The 27554-nt window shown below is 44.4% G+C and overlaps 3 protein-coding genes and 1 long non-coding RNA gene across 6 annotated transcripts in view; 1 reads left to right on the top strand and 3 right to left on the bottom strand.

The window, feature by feature from the left end:
• Positions 1 to 24140, bottom strand: part of hoxb3a (homeobox B3a) — an 89967-nt gene extending 65827 nt beyond the window's left edge. For both annotated transcript variants that reach the window (XM_030406662.1, XM_030406664.1), the window contains exon 1: positions 23467 to 24140. The gene's annotated coding sequence lies outside the window, so the exon portion shown is untranslated. The remainder of the gene's footprint in view (positions 1 to 23466) is intronic.
• On the top strand, positions 266 to 18947 carry LOC115574967 (uncharacterized). Of its 2 annotated transcripts, XR_003982600.1 has the most exons (3): positions 266 to 409; positions 15735 to 15870; positions 17152 to 18947. It is a non-coding gene; the product is annotated as an uncharacterized LOC115574967 (long non-coding RNA). The 2 variants fall into 2 exon arrangements; XR_003982599.1 differs by lacking the exon at positions 266 to 409 and having other exon boundaries at positions 15450 to 15870.
• hoxb5a (homeobox B5a) lies at positions 1201 to 4841 on the bottom strand. Its single transcript, XM_030406675.1, has 2 exons — positions 3981 to 4841; positions 1201 to 2568 (listed from the first exon to the last, which is right to left on the bottom strand). Exons 1-2 carry the CDS (start codon positions 4675 to 4677, stop codon positions 2321 to 2323), a joined length of 945 nt encoding a protein of 314 aa, XP_030262535.1. The 5' UTR covers positions 4678 to 4841; the 3' UTR covers positions 1201 to 2320.
• hoxb6a (homeobox B6a) lies at positions 8924 to 13948 on the bottom strand. Its single transcript, XM_030406676.1, has 2 exons — positions 12370 to 13948; positions 8924 to 10305 (listed from the first exon to the last, which is right to left on the bottom strand). The coding sequence occupies exons 1-2, from the start codon at positions 12926 to 12928 to the stop codon at positions 10019 to 10021; spliced, it is 846 nt and encodes a 281-aa protein (XP_030262536.1). The 5' UTR covers positions 12929 to 13948; the 3' UTR covers positions 8924 to 10018.
• Positions 24141 to 27554: the final 3414 nt, after the last annotated feature.

Raw genomic sequence — 27554 nt, 5'->3', positions numbered from 1 at the left:
TCCCCGCGAAGCCGTTAAACCGTCACTTGCTTTCTAGAATGTGAAATATATAGTACATTGTCAACTCCCCAAAACCATAAAACTAACTTTATGGACCCCACGTGACCAGAGGAGAGCCAGTGAGAGGTATCGGTCTGAGGCCAGGCCTGATCTTTACGATCCAACTTGGAGATAAAAACCCTCATCCGTTTGACATGTAAATGTCAAAGCTGCCTTCTTTTTTTATAGTTTGGCTCAAAGCAGGGGGGCTTCACTTTAAAAAAAATATCTCAACACACATACACACAGGAAGCAGGAGATAGCGGTTGTGTCCAGATGAGGCTCGGACCAGGACCTCGTGCCCGCCCCCCCCAAATCAGCTCAGAAATAGAGACGTATATGAGCAGGGACACTACAGCAGCATCAGTCGGTGAGTTTAAAAGTTCACTTGGTTGTTTACACTTGGAGACCGGGAGAGGGTAACCTAATTTGGCCGGGAGTGGCCTCCGTTAGGACGGAAAGGGAGGCCGTTTAGAGAAAAGTGAGCAATTTGTCCGCCGCGGGTAGTTTGTTGTCTTGTCAGACTTGGTCAGCAGAGATGAAAATTGGCCTTTGTGTGTCTGTTCTCTGTGTGTGCATGTATGTGTTTTATTCAGGGTGTTTAGTTCTTGGTGAGCGCGGTGCTGTGATGCTGTTGAGGTCCAACAGCAGCCTTGTCGCATTCAGGGTCATGGTGAGGCCTGGAAAACCGACGGCAGGCCTGTGGACGGGTGTTAGGGATAGGATCTGATCCGTCTTCACGCACGATGCAGTTGGGTCAGAAGTATCGGAGAAAGTGAATTTTGTACAAGTATTTGACTCGAGATTGGTCACACACTTAGACCAGAACCACATGTGGCTTAATCCGAATCAAACCGCATTACCCGGGGTTATTTCTCAGCCGAATAGTCTTTATGAAACGACACACGGAGCTCAGAACTTGGCAGCGGGCAGCTGGTGTCGTCCCGAGACACATAATGACATATGAAATGATTCACAATAAATTCTTAACAGCAACTAGCGCAAATATTCCCGAATGATTGGTTTTCACCGGTTTCATCGGCAGCACAGGCTGAGGACTTATAAAACTTTTGGCTCGTGTGAATGTCATGATTTAAACCCCAGTTAAGCCATTTGTGCGGCAGTTTGGTACATCACCAACGGCAGCTGGTTGAGTCAGTCTGGTTCGGATGAGTATGGGGCACTTTATTGTTTTTTTGTTGTTTTTTTTTTTACTCCAAGTTACAAACAAATACAAAAAGCTCATTGGCAGAAAGCTTACAGGCCTCACAGGACGGTAGCCATGTCTTTTACATGCGTACACACACACGCACTCTCTCTCTTTCTCTTTCTCGCTCTCTCTCTCTCACACACACACACACACACACACACACTACATCTACAAATAGCCATCTGGTCACATTTAAAAATGTCAATATATATCTATATACATCCTTTCTGAAACATGGATTCAATAATTACAATAATAATAACAATAATATACAGTTACACGTTTTTGATTAATAAAGCTATACACAACATTATGTGGATGATACAGAGACGTGATTTTGGACGAACACACGCACACACACACACACACACACACACACACACACACACACACACACACACACACACGCACACACCCTCTCTGCTTCCTCAATAAAAATAGGAGCAGATCAGAATGGGGGTGGGGGGACTCAAACTAGAAGACTATACTCGCGTTATTGGCTGTAAATAACTTACAATAAGAGCTCACATGCTAACTTCTCGAGAGAGCACCTTGTCCATTACAAAACATCGCACTTGACACATTAAAACGATATTCAGACATTAAACAACAAGTAGGTAGCAAGGTTGTAAGGAAGGATGTAGGTAGAAACTTCGTTAGGTAGCATTATCCATCCTTTCCTTATCTCGACTCATCTCCGACGAACAGCTATTCGAAAACGACGACAACATACAGGAACACTAACTTTTTTTTTTTTTTTACAAGAGCAAGTACCACAGTCATTATTTTTTTTACGTTGCCCTAAAACACCACGGACCAACATGCCGAACAAATAAAAGTGCTGCGCTGCTGTACAGTACTCAACTGATGATAGGAAGTGTAAAATCTAGATTTGGAATCTGCTTCTTATATATCTTTCTTCATCACTGTTGTCTCCTTTTGCTCTATTTCTGCTGGCTTCTTCTTTATTTTTCTTCAAGTTTTCTTTATTTTATCTCGTCCTGGGAAGCCTGCACATGGTAGTAACCTCTCCAAAGAGGACTGATGGATGATATATATATCTTTTTATTTCTAGGGTTGGAAGGCACTGCCGGCGGTGGCGAGGCTCATGCTTTTCAGTTTGTTGTCCTTCTTCCACTTCATCCTCCGGTTCTGGAACCAGATCTTTATCTGCCGCTCCGTGAGGCAGAGCGCGTGCGCGATCTCGATCCGTCGCCGCCGCGTGAGGTACCGGTTGAAGTGGAACTCCTTCTCCAGCTCGAGAGTCTGGTAGCGGGTGTACGCCGTCCGCGCCCGTTTCCCGTCTGGGCCCGTCATATCTGAGGGTTTGGAGCGAACAAAAGGCGGTTAGAGGGCTCGTTTGATGCACCAACATGTATAAACTGGTGACCATTTAGAAATGCGCACAAACTGTTGGCGGGAGAAGGAAAAAAAAGTCCTTTAACACTTTAGAATACATTATTATACAATATAGAATACCAGAACCACCAATACTTCAGACGGACATTATTCTCCACAGATGGTGTTGTCTGCGGGTTTTCAGCTTTGAATTCGAGTTTATTGCAGCTACAGGTGTTAATATGATTGTGTCCCCCCTCTGTACCCCCACACACATACACAGACACAGAGGGTTGATTTACCTCACTGGTATATGAGAATAATCGTGCGCAAAGGCGCAACAACGGCGTCTAAAACCGTCCCATGTTCTGACAGCACTCTTTCTTCACACGTTTTATTTCTGCCATTTCCACTCCACAGCATACGCTAAAACATTCGCTTTTATTTGTCACAGCCCTGTTTTCTTTTTTAACCAGCCCTCTTCACCATCACCCTCTTTATTTCCCCCTTTTCACCCCTTCAGGGTTTTATTGTCCCGTCCTCTCCCTCACCTCCCTAATAAAGTTCCCACACGTAATAAAGCTTCACTTTTCAAAGGAGCAACAGCCTCCAAAGCCTTCCTGGCCTCTCTTTTCTTTTTTCTTCCTCTTTTTTTTCTTTTCCCACCCGGCTCTGTCTGCGCTCCTCAGCCTGTTGGGCTTTTGCTGCTCGGCTTGCCTCTCCCCTGACAGATTTATGACGCTTTTGTGGAATTCGCTAAAATAAAAAAGAGGGAGGAAATAGTGAGGGGGCAACTATCCGGCGTCCTTTGCTTCAGCAGGAGGGAAATGCAAAACGAATCGCACCCTGATGCACTGAGAAAACACGCACATACATAAGTTCAGCTGGTTAATCGGAGAGAGGCCAGCTGTCCTCTTCAGTAACTCTGATTTCTAAAAACAAGTAAAAACTACTGAAATATTCGCAAGTCTTCGTATTCTGCACGTGTGCAAAATAAAACAGATAGCTGTTGCATCACGGAGAGGTTTAAACACAACGCTTGCTGATATTTGACAGTCATACGATTATATTATATCGACGCAGTGGAAAAAGGTTTGGTAGAGTGCGGACAATTACGAAGAGCGGTGGCTGAATGTGTCTTTCAGATATTCTCAAGTAGCCAATTTACTCAACTCAAATCATAGCAGCAATAAGTCTACAATCTTCAGTGTGTATTCAAAGAGGCGCAGAGCACCATAGCTCCCCGTGTAGTTTCTACAAGCACTAAACTGTCACCTTCCCATGTGTCCAAACATATAGGCTTTAATGTATTGCGCCAGCATTATGAATATGATTGCCCTGGAACTTGTATGATACAGAGCTAATAAGCTGTAAACACAAGAGCAGCATGTACCATGGCTAATGTGCAGCTTTCTCATCCAGGGGAATATCTGGGGTGGCTGAGCCTCGCTGCCCGTCGTGCTGCCGGTGGCTGATCCCGCCGGGCCGCCCTCCTGCTTCTGCACAACTTGCTGGTGCCCGCTCCTGGGCGGCGGGTTGTTTCCGTGGCCGCTGTCCCGGTTGTGCTGCAAGTCCTCGGTCTCTGGCGACGCGTCGTCCAGCTCCGTGAATCGCTGCGCCGTGCCGCCGCCGCCGGAGGACGTGGAGGACAGGTTTGGAGAGCTGAGATTACCGCTTCCTGGTTGCTCCGAGCGGGGAGACGAGCTCCGGGTGCCCAGCTTGGTTTCTCCATTACCGGTTGACAGGAGGGAGTCTGCCGCAGAAGCGAGTGAGCAGCTGGGCGGCTGTCTGAAGCTCCTCTCCGGTGCGGGGGAGCCGAAGCCCAGGGAGTCCCCTACGACCGAGCCGCCCCCGAAGTGTCCTCCGGTACTGGCGGCGCCGCCGCTCCCCCCTCCTCGGTTGGAGACGGTCAGGTCCATACCATTGTAGCTGTAGCCGTAAGAGCCCGTCGCATGGTGCATGGTGGCTGAGGAAGAGTCCCTGTACGTCCCGCCGTTCATTGCGCCGCTGCTGGCTCCATAATTTAGCAGTTGATAGTCGGGGCCATTTGGGTAGCGCCCCGAGAACGAGTTTACAAAGTAAGAGCTCATTTAGGTTGTTTTAGAGAGTTGCAGGCTTACAGTTGAGTACTAAGGGGCGCTTGATTTGTTAGATTTCTCTTGGTCGTTATAACGCGGGTACTTTCAACGATTTATGATGTATTAGTGAATTATGGCGTTGCACTGTACTTCGTTTTTAGCTATGTATGCGCCGTCCAAATATGGGGGTGGGGTGGTGTGTGTTAGTGTGTTAGATTGAGGGGTGTGTGTGTGTGTGTGTGTGTGTGTGTGATGGGGGAGGTGAGGGGTGAGGTGAGGGAGGAGAGAGAGAGAGAAAGAGAGAGGGAGGGGGGGCGGTCACGTGCTTTTGTTGACCAGTCGTAAATTCTCGCCGATGACTTTGGAGAGGTAATTCATGCTCTGAGGTTTCTAATGATGAAGGGATGGGCGGGGGAAACTCTCTCTCTCTCTGTGTAAGTCTCTCTCCCTCTCTCTCTCTTTCTCTTTCTCCCTCTCTCTCTCTCTCTCTCTCTCTCTCTCTCACACACACACACACCCATTATTCTGGTGTTGGAGGTGCCGCGGGTGAGCTCAGAGCGCCACCTACTGCAGACATAATTTATTGCACTGATTAAAAAGGGCAGAAAGAGGAAAGGAAGGGAGAAAGTAGAAACTCCAAAAAATAGTCTCATGGAGCTGTTATAAAATATGCTCTCTCTCTCTCTCTCTCTCTCTCTCTCTCTCTCTCTCTCTCTCTCTCTGTATGACAGTGTAGTGCATGTGTCTCTCCATCATCACTCAGGCCTGTTAAGTGACCTTCGCGTAGGCTGGAAATTAGGAGCCAGTGACTGTCCACCGCAATAAATAACCCGTTAATAGTGGAATATTCAACACGGTAGACGTTGTAGACTGTAGTAATAACAGTCCACCTATGCTGGCTGCCAACTGAAAGTTTCCATCTGCAATCAGGTCTACATAGATCAATAGAACATGATAATAATGATAATTATTATTATTAATAACAACAACAACAACAACAACAATAATAATAATAATAATAATAATAATAATAACAATAATAATTAAACAAAGCTTGAAACTCACAAAATAACATAGAAGATGTGTCACAGATACAACCCGCCATTAGGTGCGCCATTAATGTCGAAAAGGAGCATGACTGCGTCACTGTGCACTGCTGCAGTACGACAACAGCGATACAGTAATACAGTCAAATCAGTTAACTGTAAGAAGATTATCGTTGAAATATATTTTACAATATCATCAATATTTACCCCAGGCGTCCACCTTAGCTCCCTCATCAGCCATCGATACTATTTAGTTATTTATTTCTGTATTTATGATATTTTACAGTATTTACTGTTGTCACTACCATGCCAACTGCAGTGCGCATGCATCTTCTCGACCACAGAAAGACCTGTTATACAAAAACACTGCAGATGCAAATGCTGACTTCAGTTAAAGGCAGTACACTGACAATTCATTGATACAGTGACCAGAAGTTGACTGTCACTTTTTAGATAGAATAACTTCACCATCCACATCACACTTTCTTTCTTTCTTTCTTTCTTTCTTTCTTTCTTTCTTTCTTCCCCTCAATCTCTCTTTCTCCCTGCAGCCTCCCCTCTAGTCCTTCCAGCTGCAGAGGAGGAATGTTAAACCTGATCTGTGACGTCCACACTGGATGGAAATCTACTGATTTATGATTTGTTGATTCCCGGGTTGGGATGCATTTCAGCCCTGTGTGTGTGTGTGTGTGTGTGTGTGTGTGCGCGCGCGCGCGTGTATGTGTATGCTTGAGATTGTAATAGGCCTCAACGTGCACTCGGGAGCGCATGTTTCCTTGTAATTCCGACACACACATGTGCATGTGCCAGAGCATGGGACAGATGAAGAATTCCAGATTTGTGTGTGAGATGATACAAATGAATGCGCTCTGCGGGGGATGTGTGTGCAGTTTCAGGCCACATTTCAGACACTCAGCTGCTCTCACACTGAGCGTCGGCAAAGGAAACCAGCAGTTGGAATGGAAATCATCTTGAATATTCCAAAGTAACCAGGCAGAATAAAACAACTGCAACCAGCAGCAACAGGGGGCGAGCAGATTCATCATTTGACCACAAAGTTTTGATATCAACATCAGCCAACTTGGCCTGAAAGCAGGCTGATGGGTTCAAAAGCAGAGAAACCAAAGTGTGCCAGGAATGGCCTGCAAGCTGCAGAGATGATGGGGAGGAGGCACTGACCCGGTTGGCACACACCTCTGAGCATACTCCCCTCGTTATATTTAGATTTTCACCATCACATTGAAAATCTGTATAGTGGACCAGCTCAATGGGTCTTTTGGTCGGATAAGAAGCATCAGTTGTTGTTTGATTTTAATGAATACAAGATTCGAAAAACAGCAGAGTATTTCACTCCGGAGCAAGATTCTGCTTAGCGTTTTGCTCAGTGCTCATTTTCTACGTGTTATAGGGATGTTTTGTTTCAGGATGGTCAGGATTCAGGGTTTGAATGAGCCGACCTAATCTAAATCTGCTTCTGCTCACATGGTTAAGGATAAAATCATCCACTTAACAGCAGATATCCATACTGGCACTTCACAAATGTAAGCAAAATTCACTGCAATCTATGAAGTACTGAAATGCTTATTTCAAGTTGTGCACAGATGTTGAGATGCTGTTAATGCTCAAGTTTTGGATATTTTCATATTTAAGCTGAACTTGAATTATTATACATTTTGCCTTGCTTAAGGTCTGCTGGAACAGCTTCATCACTCTGACGGAATCCACTCAGAGCCAGAGTCTAAAAGCAGCTCTTTAAAACTCCTGAACAGTTGGAGGACGGAGTGTAAATGGAGGACATACAGGACAGACGAACGAAGATCCTTAACATTCTTTGCCATATGTGTGCAGTGAGTGTGTGTTGGTTTGTAAAATGAGCCCTCTGGGTCACAGTTAAACCACTTCCACTGTGTTTAACATAGAACATCTGCCATCAAGCAGTTCACCTTACTGCAGGCGTTCTCATTGCCGGGGAATCGAACCGTCAACCCTGGCGTCATCAGAGCCAAAAAAAGAGGCCTGTGTGATACAACAGACCAAATCAAGTCAGCTCCCTGTTATAGAGAGCTTTAACTTTGTCATGTAATAATGTGCGGAGATCATTCGATGATGAGTCGACCTTTTTCTGTACATGGAGTTGAATCAATCAGTGATCTGAGCATTAAATTATCTGATCTCTAAACGCACTGCCCCTCTCTCTCTCTCTCTCTCTCTCTCTCTCTCTCTCTCTCTCTCTCTCTCTCTCTCTCTCTCTCTCTCTCACACACACACACACACACACACACACACACACACTGCTGAAAATATTTTATTTCCTCATTGTGGTATTAATGATTGACAAATGACAAACTATGCCACCTATTACGCTGGCAGTACACTCTACAACTGAGAGTGCTTTTTATTTCCAGCAAACTGAATATCGGCCTGCTTGCTCTGATTTTACTGTATATTCTCAGGACAACAACTAGAATAACATAAACGGTGCTAAAAGTTGGGCACATGCTAAGATAATAAAATGTTTTTAAAAAGCTGGTACAGTTGGTATTGTTATCATAATTGTGTCTTCAGCACTTTAGAATATATACACTGATTTAACATATGCCATGTTACAAACACGGTCATATTTTTTCTGTCGACTTGATTAGTACAACGCTTGCATGGGAGCTAACTAGCTGTGAGTTGTGTACCGGTACTGGGCCTGCTCATGTCAGCATGCGGTAACAATGCTGATCATTTGCTAAAGATAAGCGCGTGCATCGCTGAAACCCAATCCGCTGCTGCCGAGAGGAGGGACCCGCGCGCCGGTCACTCAGAGGACACGTAGAGTTCATAGGGTCACGAGGACATTGTCCACTTTGTCTGGGAGAAGTGTGTGTGTGTGTATGTGTGACGTGTCTGGCCGGCCGGCTCGAGGACAGGTCAACTTTCTCTCCCCCTCGGTCTGGTCATCAATTAGTTCAGCCAGCCATCGGCAGCAGCTCGCGCCCCTTGTCACTTCCCCTCCGGACCCGCCGCGTGCGCTTACTTGGCCCACGCCGTAAATATGTGCGTGCATGTTTCAAATAGTGAGGGTAAAAGGTTTACGATTCTTTATGCGCGGGTCTAAGTAGGCCACTAAATCATAGCATAAAACTGTTTCTACTTGTCAGTGTTCACTGTTAACACTGAACTCATGTTCTGAGTCACCTGCTCTTCCCACAAAAACAGCCTCTCTGTACACTGCTTTACATTTTATTGAACATTTCTCATAGGTAGTATAAGTAATTACTTGACAAAACACTAACATAAACAAACAATGTAAAAATTCATAAAATATACACTTTCCTGAACGTTTTTTAGGTAGTTTGGAGAATAACATCAGTAGGTTTACACCCCCCGCCCCCCTCCCGACACGCGACCCCTCTATATCGGTAGAGTAAAACAGCTGGAAATGTTAAATTACTCCACCCAAACCAGCAATTACATTATCTCCACCGGACAGAGTGATTTTTTTTCCTTGCTTATTTCTATACAGTTTAAATATGAACACCATTTGACATACATATACCTCTCAAAGAGCCTTTTCGTCCCACATTGCCGTGTGTACGAACTTGTTCGCACATTTAATTGAAGATAATATACACAACACATTTTAAAAAATCTGAACATTTTTTTTAGATATATATATCACCGGGGTAAAACAGCCCGAAGTCGAGTTCTAAAGCTTCAGAACAAGTGCCTGCAATACAGGAAGTACATTTGACAAAAATAACAACTAACCAGAAAAGTTGGGTGATTTTCTTGGAATGCAACAAGAAATTGTCTCTTATAACAGTTTGTCACGGTTGGGCGTAGGGATACTCATTGTATTTTAAATACACTTTGGACGCCTTAGACTGGTCCACCACCGTTCCCCCTCTTTTTATGTTCATTTTTAAATTCATTATGTTAATATTACCTGTCCTTATCACAGTCACATGGTCCCTTTAAAGAGTCAAATGATCTTCTAATTTTAAGACAACAAAGGGCGACGAATTCAGTGTACAGAAACAGGGGCTATTTTTTTCTTTTTGGTGGGTGGCGATGTAAGAGGGTTTAAAAAAGTGAATAACCCTCTTCCTCTATTTCTCTAGTACATGTTTCACTCCTGCTCCGATTTAAAAAAAAAGTCAAACAAAACGTCGGCTACTTTTTCCCAGAGTTTTCACATCAGACAAACGTCTAGATGGAGTTGGAGACAGGAGGTGAAGGGATTAACCAGCATGTCTTTTCTTCCTTCCATCCATCCTCACCGTCTTTCATGTGTCTTATACCAGTTTGTTTCTCCGCTTTCACTCCGTCCGTTTCTCCTCTTCCTCTGCGCCGTTCACCGTGGAGGAAGAGGAAGAGGAGGAGGATGAAGAAGAGGAGTTGATCAGCTTGTTCTCCTTCTTCCACTTCATCCTCCGGTTCTGGAACCAGATCTTGATCTGCCGCTCCGTGAGGCAGAGCGCGTGCGCGATCTCGATCCGTCGCCGCCGCGTGAGGTACCGGTTGAAGTGGAACTCCTTCTCCAGCTCGAGAGTCTGGTAGCGGGTGTAGGTCTGCCGCCCGCGTCTCCCGGGGCTGCCGAAGGTCCCTGAGAGAGAGAGTTACACTTTAACCACAGCAATAACACACACACTGAACCTGGTGACACACAGAGGAAGACTGAGTCACCTTCTCTTGCTTTATGCGCGTTTTTTTAATATCATTTATTCTGTTCCCACCTGCCAAGTGTGGATCAATAAAGTCAGAATTTAATCCCTCGGTGAATCAGTGCGCCAGTCAATTACTGTCTCTCCTCTCCTTCTAAAAGTGCGCGTTTCTGACACGGAGCTGCTTTACAGACAGATCAAGTAAGAGCCCATTTATGAAATCCTTTTTTTTTTTTGCATCTCTTCAGTTAAATGTTAGCCCAGCCAGCCCGAGAAAGAGACACTTGTTATTTTATTTTTTTATATTATGTGAAAGATGAAATTATAAAGTTGATTTTATGTGGAACTAAAACAGAACGCCATTAAAAATAACAACCCTTCTATTTGACTTTAGTAATGACATATTAATGACCCTGCTGCTGAATAGCAGCATTCAGTGAAGAGGACAGAGACGCGTTGTTCTAGTTAGTTGCTCTAGCCGACACTATTATCATCATTATAATTGATAATAATAACAACAATAATAATAATAATAATAGTAATAATAATAATAATAATAATAATAATAATAATAATAATAATAATAATAATAATAATAATATAATGAAGTGTGCAAAGTAAAGTAAGGATCAGATTTCAGTGGGTATTCCCCTCAGTGAGGATCAGCTTGCAGGGCTTTAGTGTCCTCTGCTCCTCACTAACTGTATTTTGGCCCCCGGTGGTGAACAAATGGCCATGTTGTCAGCTTAGCAGCTTCGGTTTCTGTATCGATCTGAAAATGCAGAGGAAGGATGGAGAACCTCACGCTGCTCAGGGAACGTATCTAAATCCAAATATCCATTAAGAGAAAAAGTCAGGAGAACCGGACTTTGGAGGAGCACTCATGGGTTTTGTGACTCTTCTGTTCTCCCTCCGTCTGCCATTTACATCTTCAACTGTCATTTATAGCCCGCGTTGCGTTTGATTCGTTATATATTTCTTTGCGGCAGAGCCTGTTTCCACCTCATCTGTCATAACTCGGAGTGTCCTGCAGGGCTTTGTACAACAGTAGCCCTGCATCATAAACCATTAATCACTGGACTCTCAACAGGCCGTTTTTCTCTGTTAAAACAAAGACATTCGGCAGCGCAGTGGTTCAAACTATGTTTTTTTTTTTTTACTGTAGTTTATTCACACATCGGTGTAGGAAAACAACACACCTGTATGTTTATTTGGACAGTCAGATAGATCAAATTATTCTCTTTGCACATCTGACTTTCACTCCGAACTTGGCAGCATTTCGAGGCCTGATTACAACTGTAATATCTAATCTGTTGGGTTAATACCGTCGTATAACACTGACTGCGGAAGCACACGAAGTTAACGGGCTCCATATGAGATAACTGAAGGGAAGTTGTGAGAATAAAAAATAGCAGCAGGAGCTGTGATACCGTTCTCCCTTTATTGGTGTGTGGAAATAGTAGGTTTGTATAAAGAAAATAACACGTTTTTTTTTATTTTTCATGAAAGTGGGCTATTAAGAGTTTTCTATTTCATATGTCACATTTTTTATCTGTTCCCTCAAAGAAGAATACATTTTTAAATAGAAATAAAAAGAATGAGGCAGAAACATAAAGAGAGGCTAACTGTCTGCTGGAGACTGCTACCTCTCTGTCTATCTATCTTTCTGTTTCTTGTTTTCACCCACAACACTCTCTGACAGGCTTTTCCTCTCAACTTTCTTCCCTCTGATCGGTAGCAGCGTCGGTCAGCAGGTCACATACAGTAACAGGAGCTGGGCTACAGCCCAAACAAACCCAGTTTATGACGGACAATAAAATACCGAGCACATGACTGACTGACAGCCCAACAAACGGGGATCATAAAGCAGCTACTGGGAGAGGAGGAGGAGGAAAGGGAGAAAGAAAAGACAGCAGAGGGACTGACAGAGGAAACTAACGTCACTTTTATGACGGGGGTCATAAAATATACAGGAAAGAAGAGAAAAGGAAGAAGAGGACACTCACCGTTGCACGCGTTCATCCGCTGCATCCACGGATAAATGGGGGTTGATGACTGTTTGTCGTCCATCGTTTCTCCATACAACCCTTTGCCACTCAGCCCCGCACACTCCGCTTTACGGTGCATGCCGTCATGGCTCAGGGCGAGCTGGTGCTCTTCCAGGCTGCACGGGTGCTCCTTGTCCCGGTAGAAGCTCGTGGCCGCCGCTGCAGCTGCCGCTGCCGCTGCCGCCGTGGCATAGTCGCAGGCACCGGCTCCGGTTGCGCCCCCAACACCGACTCCTGCCGCCGCACGGTGCCCGCCATACGCTCCATTCGCAGCCTGCTGGTAGTAGGGGGACGGGTACGGTTTGTCCTGGTGCACGCCGCCACCGCTGGCGCCGTACGCTACGGCCGCGGCAGCGGTGACGGCCGCTGCCGGGTAGTGCCTGAGCGGGTGGTCGGCGGCGTATCCGGACGAGTAGAGCGGGATCTGACCCAGGAACGACTCCGCCGCCGCCTGCCCGCCTCCACCCGTGCCCGGTAGCGTCACCGGGAAAGAGGAGTTGACAAAATACGAACTCATCGGGAGAAAGTGTAGGAGAAGGATGAGAAGAGAGGAAAAGAGAGGAGAGGAGAGGAAAAGGAGAGGGGAGGACAGGAGGGCACGAAACAAACACAATAACAACGTTCACGCGCTGAAGAAGAAGGAGGAGTAGAAGGAGGCTAACGGGCTAACGGCTAACGGTTCTCCCTCCCGTCCTCCTTCCTCTGCCTTCCCCTGCCTGCACTTTATGATTTGTTGTGTTTTATAGCCGACAGTCCGACGGGCTGCTGCTATCACTTAGTTTATCGCAGATAGGGAGGAGGGGGTGAGGAGGGTGAGGGTGAGAGGAGGGGAAGGGGTATCTGGGTGGCTGGGTGCCAGTGTGGGAGAGAGAGAGAGAGAGAGAGAGGAGGGGGGACAAGTCTCTGTGCGTGTGTGTGTGTGTGTGTGTGTGTGTGTGTGTGTAGAAGACGGGATGGGGTGAGGAGGGGTGTAAGGGGGAGGCAGAGACCAGCTGACCTTAGACTGACCAATGGGAAGCTTCCGTGCCTGGCATTCGCTGGCCCACTTTTCCTTTCGTTGAAGAGAGGAAGAGGAGGAAGAGGAGGGGGGCTGGGAACTACCGCGACCCTTCTCTCCCCCTCCACTTCTCCCTTTTTCCTATTTCCCTTCTTCAATCCCCCTCTCCCTTTCTCTCTTTCTAATTTTCAGTTCACCTCTCTTTCTAATCTTCCTCCGGTTCCCGGTGAGATTGCGCAATCACACCGGAATCCTCCGCGCGTTAAATTGATTTTTCTCTCCCTGTGTGTCTTCCTCCGTCTGTTGTTGGACCCATAAAAACCCAGCAGCTCACTCACACGCACGCGCGCCCTCCCCGACGCGGTGGTGTGTGTGTGTGTGTTTGTGTGTGGGGGGCTGCTTGCACCACCGGAGGCAACCGAATAATAAAACATATTCCCGGCGCTTTGCAGATAATACCGACCGCATTAAAATGAATTTGGCGAGTGTAAATCACAGCCGGGAGCGCGCGTGAGTCATGTGTGGTCCCGTGTGTGTGTGTGTGAGAGAGAGGGAGGGGGGGGGGGGATAGAGAGAGAGAGAGAGAGAGAGAGACAGAGAGAGAGAGAGAGAGAGAGAGAGTTAGCCTACAATATAATATGGGATATGCGCGTCTATAATTGAAGTGTTTGTACATTTATAATTGGTATTTTTGGTTCGGTGGGTAGATTTATGCCCCCCACCCGGTCAGTGTTTGCGAGCGTGCGTGTGTGTGTGTGAGTATGTGTGTGTGTGTGTGTGGTGTGTGTGTGTGTGTGTGTGTGTGTGTGTGTGTGTTCTCCTCCTACCGCAGGCTTTTCGGTACCGCAGGTTATTTCCTCCATCGGAGGAGTAATTGATAATTTGGAAGGGATTTTCTGAGTATAATCTGCCGCTCTGTCCCGGGTTCTGCTGTCAGAACGGCCAGGCCGCTGTGGTGCTGTCTGTACACATTTAAAGCTGAGGAGTTCCAGTTGCGTTATCCAGGACTCGGTCCGGTTTGATCAATGTGTGCAGTGAGTTATTTTCTTGTTCTGTGACACTGATTAGGTCGAAATGTAAAAGGAGAAGAAGAAAGAAAACAGTCCCAAAAATTTCCCAATTTTTCGCCTGTTTTCTTGACACTGATTGGCGCCCGAAATTCTTTTGACCGGAGCCATATTTATTCAAGTCAAATATATTTACACAAATACGTCACCTTTGTCTAAAAAATGCATGCTAAATCCTTAAGAGACAGAGAAAAAAACTATGTTATAAGTTATCAGGCACAGCAACCAATAATTCCAAAATTACAATTAATAAGAAAGTTAAAATTAAAGTTTAGACAGTAAATAAACACAGCTCATTTAGACTGAAGAAAGTATCACCTGATCGTTTATTATATATTATTCTTTTTAACATTAGTAAATAAAACAATCAATGTAGGCTATATTCTATTTTGTGTTAATAGGTAAAAACGTTCTTTAAGTTTTACTCAACTGTATTAGGCCAAAAACACTCGGACTGGAGCAAAAGGGTTTTCTCGACGGCTGATTAAAACCTGATTATTGATACCTTTGGCATGGAAGTTTTCTAGTTATATCTACTTATGATCATTATTATTATTGTTGTTTTTCTTTTTTTTTATGGAGCCAAAATGTAAAAAAGCACCGGAGCAGGCTGGACACACACACACGCACGCACACACACACACACACACACACACACACACACACACACACACACACACACACACACACACAGTAAAGTAGGAAATCTTGTACGGGCCTGCTACTGTTTTGTACTTTGGAAATAAAGTTTTAAAAGAAAGATAACTGAAATCCTTCATGTCCTCTCTATTCACAGCTTCTAATTTTCCGCTCTCTAATTTTTCACCTCCTGAAGAAAGACAGACTGAAGAAAATCTAAGTCGGCCTGCTTTTCATTCGCACTTACAAACGGAATATGTGTCGCTGAGGTCGTAAAATAACCGCAGGCAGCGATAAATAAGTCTCCCTCTCCGCGTCTTCCTCGGTGTACTACAGGCTCTGACTTGTCTGCGTGGCCGAACTGCAGACAGTCTTCCTGACAAATAGGGACAAAGACTCTATTTTTACTTTTTCTTCGCCCTCCCGCCCTCTCCCATGCCTCCGTGTCTTCCCTCTTTTTAAATTGAGTGTTCGGAGCAGGCAGACAGATAATAAGGTTCAGGATAATCCTCGACTCTCGCTTTCTGTGCAGAATGACACAGACCGACGGGATCTCTCCTGCTAACGTGTGTTTTGACCCGTCTCTCCCCTTCTCGCTCCCTCTCCTCTCTCCCTGGCAGGACGCTCAGTTTCCTCTCTACTTTGTGGGAACGGGAAGCAGCAGCATTGTGTTGGAGCTGACTGTGGTTTAATCATTAATGAGCAGCGGGGACAGGACAGGACAGGCATGGTCTCCAGCCTGGGACACACAGGACGGTAATGCTATTATTATATACATGCTCAGCCCATTTGCATTAGTTGGTCAGGTCTCGTGTTGATTGTCGCTCTGGCATTATATCAGTGGTACCTGCTCAGCTGCCTGCAGGGTAAATATGACTTTCTGACATATTCAGATTTATCCACTGGAGCAGTTCGAGCCAACACGAGAGTGTGTCGACATAGTGGGAAGTGTGTGTAAAACAACTAGACTGGATTGATATGCTGTTAAAACGTGTTTAGCATGTGTTGAATTAAACGGTATCACGCAGCGTAAATTAATGACAGGCCTCAGCAGGTGAGCTTTAAGTGTTTCTGGTATTATGAAGTTTTGTAACTCTTCATAAGTATGTTAACTCTGAAGGCGATCTGTTTTGGATAATGTTAGCCCAACCTGCCCCCCTCACATGCAAGCTGCCTTTCAACTGAATTGATTTTGATTAACACGTTTATATATTTCTGATATTAAATCCTCCATAACACATTGAATTGGCTCTGATAACAGCTTCAGATGTTAGCAAATAGCATTTGGTGCTGAGGATGAAATTCTATAAAAGAATTCAAAAATGAAGCCGTACAGTTTGCATAGCATGCTCCAATCCCACTGACATAATCCAGCAATATGACATGAAAATGACAGGCCTTTAGCAGTTTATCACCTTACATTAAACTATAACAGGAGAGTTATCCAGTTAGTGTAAACTCTTTAACACCAGGTGGGATCTTGTCGGTGACGCATTGATAATTTAGAAGTTGTATTATGACGTATTTTAAAGGAGCCCTCTGCAGTATTGGTGGAAGAAATGTATAGGAGAATGGGTTTGTGCTTGGCAGACCCTGCCACCTTCCAAGCTTTGTACAGTGTTCTTGGACCATCGTTCCTCTGGGGACAGCTTGTTTATCCACTTATGGGGGCGGAATGTATTATCATTCAATTTATATTGTACATATTACAATCCCAAATGTAGGATTTTAACGATAAAATAATATGTTCTGTTAATGTCTTCAATAAAACCACATAGTGCTCCATGAACACAAAAACTAAAGCTACACAAGGTCAGAAAACGTGAACATTAAGCGTATCAGCCATAGGCTAGTATACTCCATTCATGGCCTCAGGGCTAACGTGGCTACATTCAGCAGAACTTGAAGGCAGCAGTGTGACCTCCTTTCTCCTACAGTATCATGTGACTGCCTCGTAATATTCATACAGTAGCCTGCTAAGTGCTAGCTGTCCGTGTAGCCTCGTCGTAATGAGCGGCGTGTTGTTTGTGTTCGCAGGTGTGAAGCGGGGCGCAAACGGCACCAAACGGCAGAACCAGGACCGGAAACTGAGACTGGAAACTGTCAGTTGTCTAAGACACGGGGAGTGTGTCCGGCTGGAGGGAGGCAGTGTATGTGACAGAGAGGGTGAAGGACAGAGACAAAGCGATCAGAGGAGATATACCTTAAAGGGAGACCGTAACTACACGCGCCCAATTTGTGTATTTCTCATTTCTCCTGTTCTTCATTTCATCCTGTGGTCCAGCAGATATGAACACTACTGATTCTATAGCCTATTGGAAAATACTGTATGGATGCAAAATATCCTTGTTTAAGTTACAGCCGAGCGGCACTATGACGGCTTCTATAACGCAGTGCGACCTACATATTGTTTTTTAGCAATACGATCGACCTCACAGTGATCAGATTAACATTTTGGAGTGAAATAGGAGTATTACAATTACTAAAATAGATCGATAATCTTACTTTTACCACTATTAGCACCAATAACAGTGATCCGAAGCAACAAAGACATTACTGTTGCTCACAATTATTATAATAAGCGAGGTTTTCATTGGAGATGTGCGCGTTTATCCCGCTATATTCCTCCGCAGTGAATCAGAGGGATTGAGCTGCGGCGTAAACAGTTCAAAGCTGCTGCAGGAACTCCAGGAATCTGAGAAACTTCAGAGATTATCGACAATTAAAGCTGGAGGAGTCGGACTGCTGCTTTATGGCTTTATGGCTCTTTTTCTCTTCGTGTGTGTGTGGGAGAGCTCGAGACTTTTATGGTTTTATGGCCGTTTATGACTCCTTGTAAAGTCCGAGGAATGGCGACGAACTGAAAAACAGGCCCGCAGCAAACAGCAGACGAACAAATGCGCGGTGATGCACACAAGGAACGCGCGTGCGCACACACGCACTGCACGGTTCATCTGCGGTTCATTTCGGCCCCGGCAAGACTCAAATCTCCTTCATTTCACTTATTACATGACTGTGAAATAATGAACTATAAAATTAAACCTTTGATATTTATTTTACTGACTGGCGCTTTCTTTAAGATCAGATATTTAATTCAGACATTGCAGAGAAAGAGAGAGAAGCTTTTAAACGTCATAAAACATTAACACAACCCAATGTGATGTATCTATGTATTATTTATTTTCAAATTAAAACGCGTGTGTCAGATAATGTATTAAACTTTAAGACCTTAAAATTGAAAAGTCGTTTGAAATACGGATAACGAAAGATGAATTCCCAGCTGTCTCACTGTGGTAGAATTTTCTAAAATAATAGTTACTCACATTTCACATGTTGTTTGTGCGCCTGTAACTATAGAACTGTAAAGGTATTAAAACAAGCTTTAAGTGAACGAGATGAGAACGAGACGTGTATTCATTCGTATCAGAAAAGAGGTAAAGCTGGAGTTTTTACCCGAACCAGCTCTGTTTTCTTTAACACGATTACTCACATATAATCTTCATGCCTTTGAGGCAGAATAGGAAACAGTATGTGTGTGTGGGTGGGTGTGCGCGCGCTAGCCGACCTCTTCGCCCTGAGTTAATGACGAACTGAAAGAAAGTGCCTCACTAGTGCTTTTTAGTTTTAATGTATTAATTGTTTCCATGCAGCGCTGCGGCCGCGTCCTTCACGCCACCGTGAGCTCGCGCTCTGGGTCACTTCATCGGACTGTTACCGGTGCGCGCGAGCACCCGGCCGCACAAGGGCCCCGGGACGAGTTAAAGATTAACGGTCAGATGAATGCAGCATCACGGGGAGGGCCGCTTGTTTTTCTCTGAGTCTCTGCTAAATCCAAAAAAAAAAGAAGAGAGAGAAAAAAAAAAGGGCAAACGCCATTTAGGTGCACGTGCGTTTCAGTGTAACTCGGCGGAAACATAGACAAGGTATTTATCTTTTACAGATTTAATCATTATTTTTGTTCATACAATAATTGTAAAAAATGAATACATTTCAAATTATTATTATCATTATTATTATTATTATTAGTAGTAGTAGTAGTAGTAGCAATAGTAGTAGTAGTAGTAGTAATAATAATAATAATAATAATAACAATAATATAACCATTATTATTATTATCATGCAGTGGTAGACTTACACTTGGTTGTTAGCCTGCTTTACGTGACGCAAGAACAAAGTGTTTGGTCAATAAATAATATAATATAATATAATATAATATAATATAATATAATATAATATAATATATTTACGGTAGTGCACGCATGTATCGTTCATGTGCATCTGAATAATCATTCGGAACTCCCCCTGACATTACACAGTCCTCATCTCAATATAGAGAAAATCCAATTGAGGCTGCTGCTGTCGAGCAGAACAGAAATAGATGAGAGGAAGCAGAATATTGATTTTCCATTTTAATACACTGAAGTTGATTTTGAATGCCGGATTAAAGTCAGATGATACTAGAGTCATAAATCATAACCAACACCGTGGATCCCTGCCTCCCCCCACACTCTCCTCACAAGGGTCTTTTTAAATGATCACACGAGCAAACAAACACACACACACACCTGGATGCAAATATGTGTGTGTACAACAGATCTGCAGATTAGCAAACTAGTTAAAATGATGAAGTCACAGAGCATGGAAGACTTATTACTTTTACACACACACACACACACACACACACACACACACACACACACACACACACACATACACGCACACGTATAAACGCACGCACTGGTTGCCTCTGTTAACGGAACAGCGAGGCCCAGACCAGTCAGCACAAATTTTACATCCTAAGCTTCTGTTTCCTTGGGCACACACAAGAACCCATTTGTGTGTTTTTGTGCGTGCACGCATTTCTCCACGCCTCATTCACCACAGTGCAACAGCAGCCCGGCCTAACCTGGGGGAGCGCAAGAGAAGCAGCTCTGTTTCCCTCCATGCCACAACTCTCTCTCTGTGTGTGTGTCTCTCTCTCTCTCTCTCTCTCTGCGTTAACTTCAAAGAAAGGCAGAAGAGGCCAGCAACCAGGGAGACAAAAGGCAAATTGTGCACTCCACTCGTACCCACACGGTCACATGCGCGCACACGCACGCGCTCTCTGCCTCTCGTCATGTCATGTCTGATCTGGTTTCATTCCAAGGAGCAAAAAAAAAAAAAAGCAAAGTCGCGGGCACATCATTAGTTTGTCAGCAGCTGAAACAATACAGACCATACACACACTGTCACACACACTGCCAGCAGCGCATCACACCTTGAAACGACGACAGAGACACATTCAGCAGGGACGCCCGGAAGCAAAGCGTGTATGTTTAATAGTCTTTGACGAAAGGGGAATTATAAGATGAAGCCTCAGTGTTTTCTTGTGTGTGTGGATGTTCGGTACTATTGCCAACATGACGCTAGATGGCACCAGAGCGTTGTGTAGGCGTGTGTTGGAGCTGCTGGCTGCCTCACTGGTGAGCGGTGCCGCCAGCGTGCTCGTGGCTGTGAGTCGGAGAGCCCACCGCTCCTGCAGCTGCCCAGCACAGCGTGCTCTTCATGCGGGAGCCTGGTGTCCTCCACGATCCTGCACTAAGGCTGAGATTACACACTGTGTCCCATCTGTTGGTATTGCATGTACACCTGATAATTGTCCGCTATTAAGTAACTATGGGCTACACAACTGGAATGTATATTTCAGTGTTTTGATTGTGCATTAATCTATATATACTATTCGGTGCAAAATGCCATGTGAATACATGGTATGCGTGTAATGCAGCTGTATTGATACATGCGTGTATAGAATTAACATACAATTGTATGTTTGCATCAATAAATGTCTATACTTTTAAACTTGACTTGAGTCCCATGAATGTTGTGTCTACTGCTGACAATAGGCTGAAATAAGACAGAATTGTAGCAACTGTTAGATGGACAAGAATACGTTTATCAGCTATGAGTAATATTAACAATCATAAAGGTCTAATATAATGTTTATTAACAACACAATCAACCCCATCTCGTCGGAGGCCTTGTCACTGACGGTAGTAGATAAGCGGAGACTTAATTCTGCGGCACAATCTTACCTTATCTGTGAAATAAGAGTTATGGTTATTTCAAATTTTGTAAATAAAGCTTTTAAATGAAAAGTTCGACCTCTGGAGTTTCTTTGTTTTCACACTATTTCTCCGGCACACGTGTATGATTTAAACATGAGCTCGTTTAACGGTGAAATGTTCGTGCTGTTGTATTGAAACAAGGACGCCTTGTATGAACATTAAGTTCAGAAAGCCTTTAGGTAGTCTGCTTACAGTAATACGACGACATGAAGGAAGGATTGCTTGAAGCCTAACCGCTTAAAATGACAGCATCGTGTCCCATAGCCATAATTGCTGTACGCAGATGGGCTATTAATTCTTTCCTAAATATAGAAACGTTTACACTGGATGTGAAGATAATGTTACTGAATGTAATCTGATTCTGACGTCCTTGCTGGGTGATATGGTTACGGTACACATGCCGGCCTGCAGGCTACTAAACCTAAATGAAACATAGAAAAAAGTAAATAAGATGTTTATAGATTATGGAATGCGCGGGACAACTAATGCTTATAATACTAGTTGATGATGACAGAGCTAAAGCTAAAGATGTCGGTCACTGACTGCATCTATCATTATTAGATTATAGGCCTGTTCATGTTGACTATATGATTATATTTCTGATAACTGACGACAGTTTTATTATGTATTTATTGGATAAGAAAGGAAACGGGCTGTGTTTCAGCAGAAAAAAACACACAAGCAGTTACCGAGGTTCTCAGCACAGCACTCATGGTGTCCGTGTCAGCAGAGCGCACAAGTCGGCGAGCGCATAGCCAAAGCTTTGCCAAACGTTGAAATTAAAAATATATTTTGTTGAAAAGTATATTGCCATGTCGTTTGGATGACATAAACATTTTAAAATAAAGCACACGAAGACGTCATCGTGTTCACTGTGTATTTCCAAATTACAAATGACCAGTTTCGTTTTCCTGGGACAAAACAATGGATCGTGTCCGTGTTCAGAAGAATGCTTTACATTTCAGAATCCACATTGTCAACAATCTTCACACCAGGTAATATAGGCTGAGTATTAGTAGAAGTAAACAGTACTGCTCTTACAGCAAATTTTAACACAGTAATCATAATAATACTCATACTAGTTATACGAAAACAAATATTATAACAGAATAGTAGCTTCATACAGTTGGAGCTGGGTGCTGTATAATACAGCCCAGAGAACCAGAGAACCAGAGAAAGCGTTTACAACATAAACTAACATGCAGCTGAGGATATTTACGAGTATTTGTTTTACTTCTAGATCTCAGTGGAAGGGGCTGTGTGTGTGTGTGTGTGTGTGTGTGTGTGTGTGTGTGTGTGTGTGTGTGTGTGTGTGTGTGTGTGTGTGTGTGTGTGTTGGGATGAAGGGATTCCCTCCAGTGGAGTTGTTTGATATTTGAGACAGAGCAACAAATTGGAGACCAAAGCGAAGACAGACAGACAGACAGAGCTGCAGATGTGCATGTGTGTAGGGTGTAGGCTGGTGGTGTTGGGCGGTTAACTGTAAGAAAAAACAAAGAAGTAAAGATAAAAAATAATAATAAAAAAGAAAAAAGGCAGGAAGTGAGAAGGGAAGCAGAGTCATAAAAGTGGGCTGGACAGACCGAGACAGAAAAACATTCCTGTGTCCGCACACACACACACACACACACACACAGGCTGACAGCCAGCTGAAAGAACCTGGAAGCTCTTCCACTGAGATCTGGAAGTGAAACAATACAAAAACACAGAGCAGAAAGGGAAAGAAACAACAGAGGAGACTGAGCTCAGTTCTGCCTGCAGCCTGGTGCTGACACCAGATGCGAAAGATACAAAGACACAAATCCTTTCCTTCAACGTAAAATAAAATAAGCCATTTCAAAATGGGAATTTGACAAATCCAGCACACCTGCCTCCACATCAAAGCCAGCCTCACTCATGAACATATCCATCCCCTCCCTCCACACAAAGAGCACGGCTTGAGGCAAAAAAAGACGTCAGCTAATCTTCCGGATCTCAGGCAGCCGAGTTTTTAAGCGATGGATGTCTCCTCCGCAGCTAATCCCACCACTCTGGGAGCCAATTCATCTGGAGAATTCATCATGGAGCCTAATCCAGCGAGGAAGCGCTTTAATCTGATGGAAAAGTAATACCTCATTTATAACCTTAATGTAGAAAAGCAGCAGAGTCACGCATACGCGCCGCAGCTCGGCTAGTTTCCCTTTAACAAGGCGCATACAGCGGCGCGCGCGGGGCTGCCAGAGGAGGAACGTGCATGAATGGCACTTACCGTTTGTTGATAATCCGTCACGAGCCCCACACACCTGCAGCTCACTTCGGTGTCCCGAAGCACCCCGGACTGGCACGAGACAGCCCTACCGTACGTGGACCGGATGGATGATAATTGGATGGAGGGGTGGCGGCGCGAGGAGGTGAGCATGAGGAGGAGGAGGAGGAGGAGGAGGAGGAGGAATTTCAAGGGGGGTACGTTCCCCGTCGTCACCCAGTCGTCAAAACACCGCCATCTCTTCATCGCCGCCCCTACCATCTTCATCCTCGCGGTGACAAGTGACAAATGGAACAAACTGTATGGTTGCAATTAAAAATAAAATTAATGAGCTCAAACCCGGGATGCTATTCCCGGGTTTTGACTCGCGGCTCGCCCCATCTTCGCCTCATCACAGCGGAACTGTCCCCATCTCGGTCCGCCGATTTAGCATAGACAGCAGCACGAGACCAGACCGATCACGGAGCCATAGCGGAGGAGGAAGAGCAGGAGGAGGAGGAGGAGGAGGGGGCGGGTTGTTGTCAACGTTTCCTCATGCCGGTTTCCACAGTCACAACCCGTATTCTCATTAACCAGGCCGTTTAATTAGAGCCAGGCTTAATTTCCTCGCGGTGGCCCGGCTCCGAGCGGCGCTCTGCGAGCCCCGGGCAGAGCGAGGAGCGGCGGCTGCTCGGGCCGGAGCGGAGTGCAGCAGCAATATAGCCACTTGGGAAATCATAAAAAGTTCATGTTCACGTTAAGCGCGTCCACATGACCAGCCCATCGGCCAATCCCTGCGCGCGGCCACTCATAAACTTGTATCACAAAGTTGTAAATTTTCATAAAACAACAAGGAATTTATTGCATTTCTTCATGGAGTGCTGTTAGAGGGGAGCTGCTCCTTCTCTTTCTCCCCGCCGCCATTTTCTTCTTCTCTGCCGTTCTTCAAGACAACAAGCCAGCAGCTCCCAAAACACAGAAAACAACTTTGCTTTTGTTTCCTTCACGTCTTCTCCTTTTCTCGTGTGACTCCTGTGACGGTTAAGAAGTTTTCGCTGTGTATAAATAGGTTGCTTTATTTATTTGCAGATGTTGGACTCGTGTGAACTTCATCAGAGATTTATCCAGGTTGGAGATGCATTTTAATTAACCCTAAAATCCCAAACAACAAACACACTCACGTGTGTCAGTCAGAAAGAAATGTCCAAACAAAGCACTATATGCATTTTATTCTGGTCATATTTAGACCTATTTGACATCCCGTTTCAGTGACGCATTGTATGTGAATGATAAAATGCATTCAAAGGAAAATAGCCTCAATGTGACGACAAGAGAGTACTCTCTGAATGATTTACACCATTCAACATTCAGTGTTTTTGGAAGAGGAGCGGTGTCTGGTGTGACTAAACCTCCGCAGTGTCTCATAAGACGGCCAAGCCAACAGACGTAGAGAAAGGATAAATGTGCCTATGAATGGAGACACTTCCGAAAACCAAAACAACGATCATCACATCTGTTCAGCAAAATCTCAGTTTTGTGGATGGAAAAAGAAAATTGACATCATCACTAACCACCTGTGTTTATATAATGGTAAGACTTGTTATTTTGTCACTGTTTTATAGACTCGGTAGGTTTGACCAGAAGGCTCCATGTTAGCATCTACCAAGCTGCAGAGGCTGACATGCTGCACGGTATTTTGAGTGGAGGTAAAAATCTGGCCGCTGGCGATTTGCAGGCACAACAACAGCATCACCTGAATGCTGGTGCGGGCCGGAAAGTCGTGCGTAAAGGCGGTTTCGCATTGCGGCAACGCGTCACCATTTTAACGGCCTGCAGGCCCGGAGCCGCAGGATGCTCAGAGACCCTGCAAGTCCACCGCAGTGATTTTTTTCTTTTACACAAAATGTTGCTTTACACAATTGAAACCAGTCCGATGCGGTCAGGGAAGGACTGTTCCTCACACAGGAGATGCGAAAACACACATGAGGGAGGCTGCATTTCAGCGCCTAATGTTTAGAAGGAAAATTCTTAAATGCAACAATTTATTTTGTTCAAAGTTTCCACCACCCCACACTGAGCGTTAATCTGACACCTTCGAATCTCATACAGGCTACGTGTTTGCACCGTTCTCATACAGAATATGTCGTGTGTGATATTATAGCTCCAAATGTTCTCGAAACTCTCGGATACAAAAACCAGCACGTCGGACGAGTTGGAATGATGGTTTGGCCACATCCAAACAACCACGAGGGCCGTTTCAACCCGCAGCGAAAGGCACAGCACACTTCACCTGGTTAACTGATTGTCTCTTTCTGCATCATGAAGATTCCATCTAACAGTTATGATTCTACTAAGAAAGCCAGGGTGTGTGTCTGCGTTAATAGTCTATCCCAGCTGCCACGAACTAGACTGAATAAAGAATGCTTGGACTTCTTGCGACGCCTGGATTGTCCCAGTAAACTAGCCACCAGCACAGATTTAGTTCGTATTCAATTTAAACCCCAAAGACTTGATTTCAAAACCCTCGGTGACCCACATGTGACCTCTCCTAGCTGCACGGTGTCTGGTCAGCGGGAGACGCGGATCCACCGCTTCCTTTATGCAAATGTCCTGCGTTAAAAATTAACAGAAAACGAAGCAGCAACACAGAGCAGGAGGCACAGTCAGCCGCTCGATCCCCGATCTGTTGCGTTCTTTGTGTGCTTTTTGCTTTTATTAGGGTTTCCGGCCTTTTCATGGACGCAGTAAAAGCATTAGGACCTGCTATAATACCCCCTCGCCACGTACACACACACACACACACACACAACTGCCTTCCAACAGTTTACGTTGTCTTTGTGGTTTCTACAGACAGCAGAGGACTTTCAGAGGAAAAACTGTCTCCTGGAAATACCGTTTGGATCCGGCGAAACATTGTCCGGCGTGAATGGAGCAGACATGGATGGTTTGGGCGCATAAAACTGCGAAATAATTCAGGTGAAAGGTGAAGAAGCTGCCGTCAGCCTGGCAGTTGGTGCGGGTAGATGGGAGTGTGTTTTGAACCACACATACATAAAAAGATATGAATATGTGTATAATTTGATATTCAATTTACGTGAAGAGAGATGTAAGCCTTAATTTAGACAATTTGATTTGATTTGATTTTAGTTTGTGTTTTAAAATGGACCTGGTCCTGTGACATTAACGCAAACCTTTGTTCCCTTTTTCCTTTGGTAACAATTATCTCGGTCAGGTTTTTCTTGACATTTCATATTATATATTAAAGACATGTTTCTGCTTGGATAATCGAAGCGGCGACGGGAAGCCAGGAAGGGTTCAATGTGCGTCAGGAAAAAAAACGAACCAAATCTCCAGTTAACTCAAGTTTCATTTTATAATTTTCTCTGGTAACATTATCAGCTGTATTGTACAACAAATAATCCATACAGTATTAAGATTACGCGTATCCGACTCGGTTAAAGAGTAGTGGCCGGGTCATGTGATTGAAGCTACATTTTGAGCAAACACGAGAAAACTAAAATCCGAGAGTCACAGATGGCATCTCCTTTTTAACAATTTAGTTTGTATTATATCTTAACATTCCTGCTAAGTAAAGAAACAAGTGTAAATGCCAAGACTTTCACTGCCATTTAGCTAATAGCTTTAACAATAGGGGGTGAAAGCCCATTGATATATTTAAACCTGTAAACAAGGTGAGGATGTTTAAGAGCGCATTGGCGCTCATTACTGTGCTTTATAATCTGTGGAAGTCGTGATTACACTCTCAAGTCAAAGTGAAATCTATAAAGGATGGTTGGAACTTAATAACGCAGTGTGTGCACGCTCGTGTATGTGTGAGAGAGAGAGTGAGAAAGAGATGTATAATGGAAATATTGTGTGTGTTTGTATTTTTGTCTTGAAAACTCTCATTTCTCCTGAGAGAGTTCCTCCACAGATGTTGACATGTAAACATGTTTATCAGTTGAGAACTGAAGCTGTGAACGATGCTCTCACATGAACAAAGTCAAAAATGTCCAAATGTGAATATTGCAATCTAACGTAGACATTTAAATGTTTTCTCTAATACGTGTGGAGGAGCTTCAGCCTTTCACACAAATACTCAAATAATATGA

Source organism: Sparus aurata, chromosome 23 (genome assembly GCF_900880675.1).
Source record: "Sparus aurata chromosome 23, fSpaAur1.1, whole genome shotgun sequence".
Lineage (NCBI taxonomy): Eukaryota > Metazoa > Chordata > Actinopteri > Spariformes > Sparidae > Sparus > Sparus aurata.
The sequence above is the reverse complement of the archived record's forward strand: the minus strand, read 5'-3'. Positions and strand labels throughout refer to the sequence as shown.

What these genes read in the sequence shown, in the direction of transcription:
- hoxb5a (XM_030406675.1), bottom strand. Translation starts at nt 4,677, where the DNA reads ATGAGCTCTTACTTTGTAAACTCGTTCTCGGGGCGCTACCCAAATGGC. An exon ending in AAAGCTGCACATTAGCCATG is followed by an intron (nt 2,569 to 3,980) that starts GTACATGCTGCT and finishes CCAAACCCTCAG; the next exon opens with ATATGACGGGCCCAGACGGG.
- hoxb6a (XM_030406676.1), bottom strand. Translation starts at nt 12,928, where the DNA reads ATGAGTTCGTATTTTGTCAACTCCTCTTTCCCGGTGACGCTACCGGGC. An exon ending in GCGGATGAACGCGTGCAACG is followed by an intron (nt 10,306 to 12,369) that starts GTGAGTGTCCTC and finishes TCTCTCTCTCAG; the next exon opens with GGACCTTCGGCAGCCCCGGG.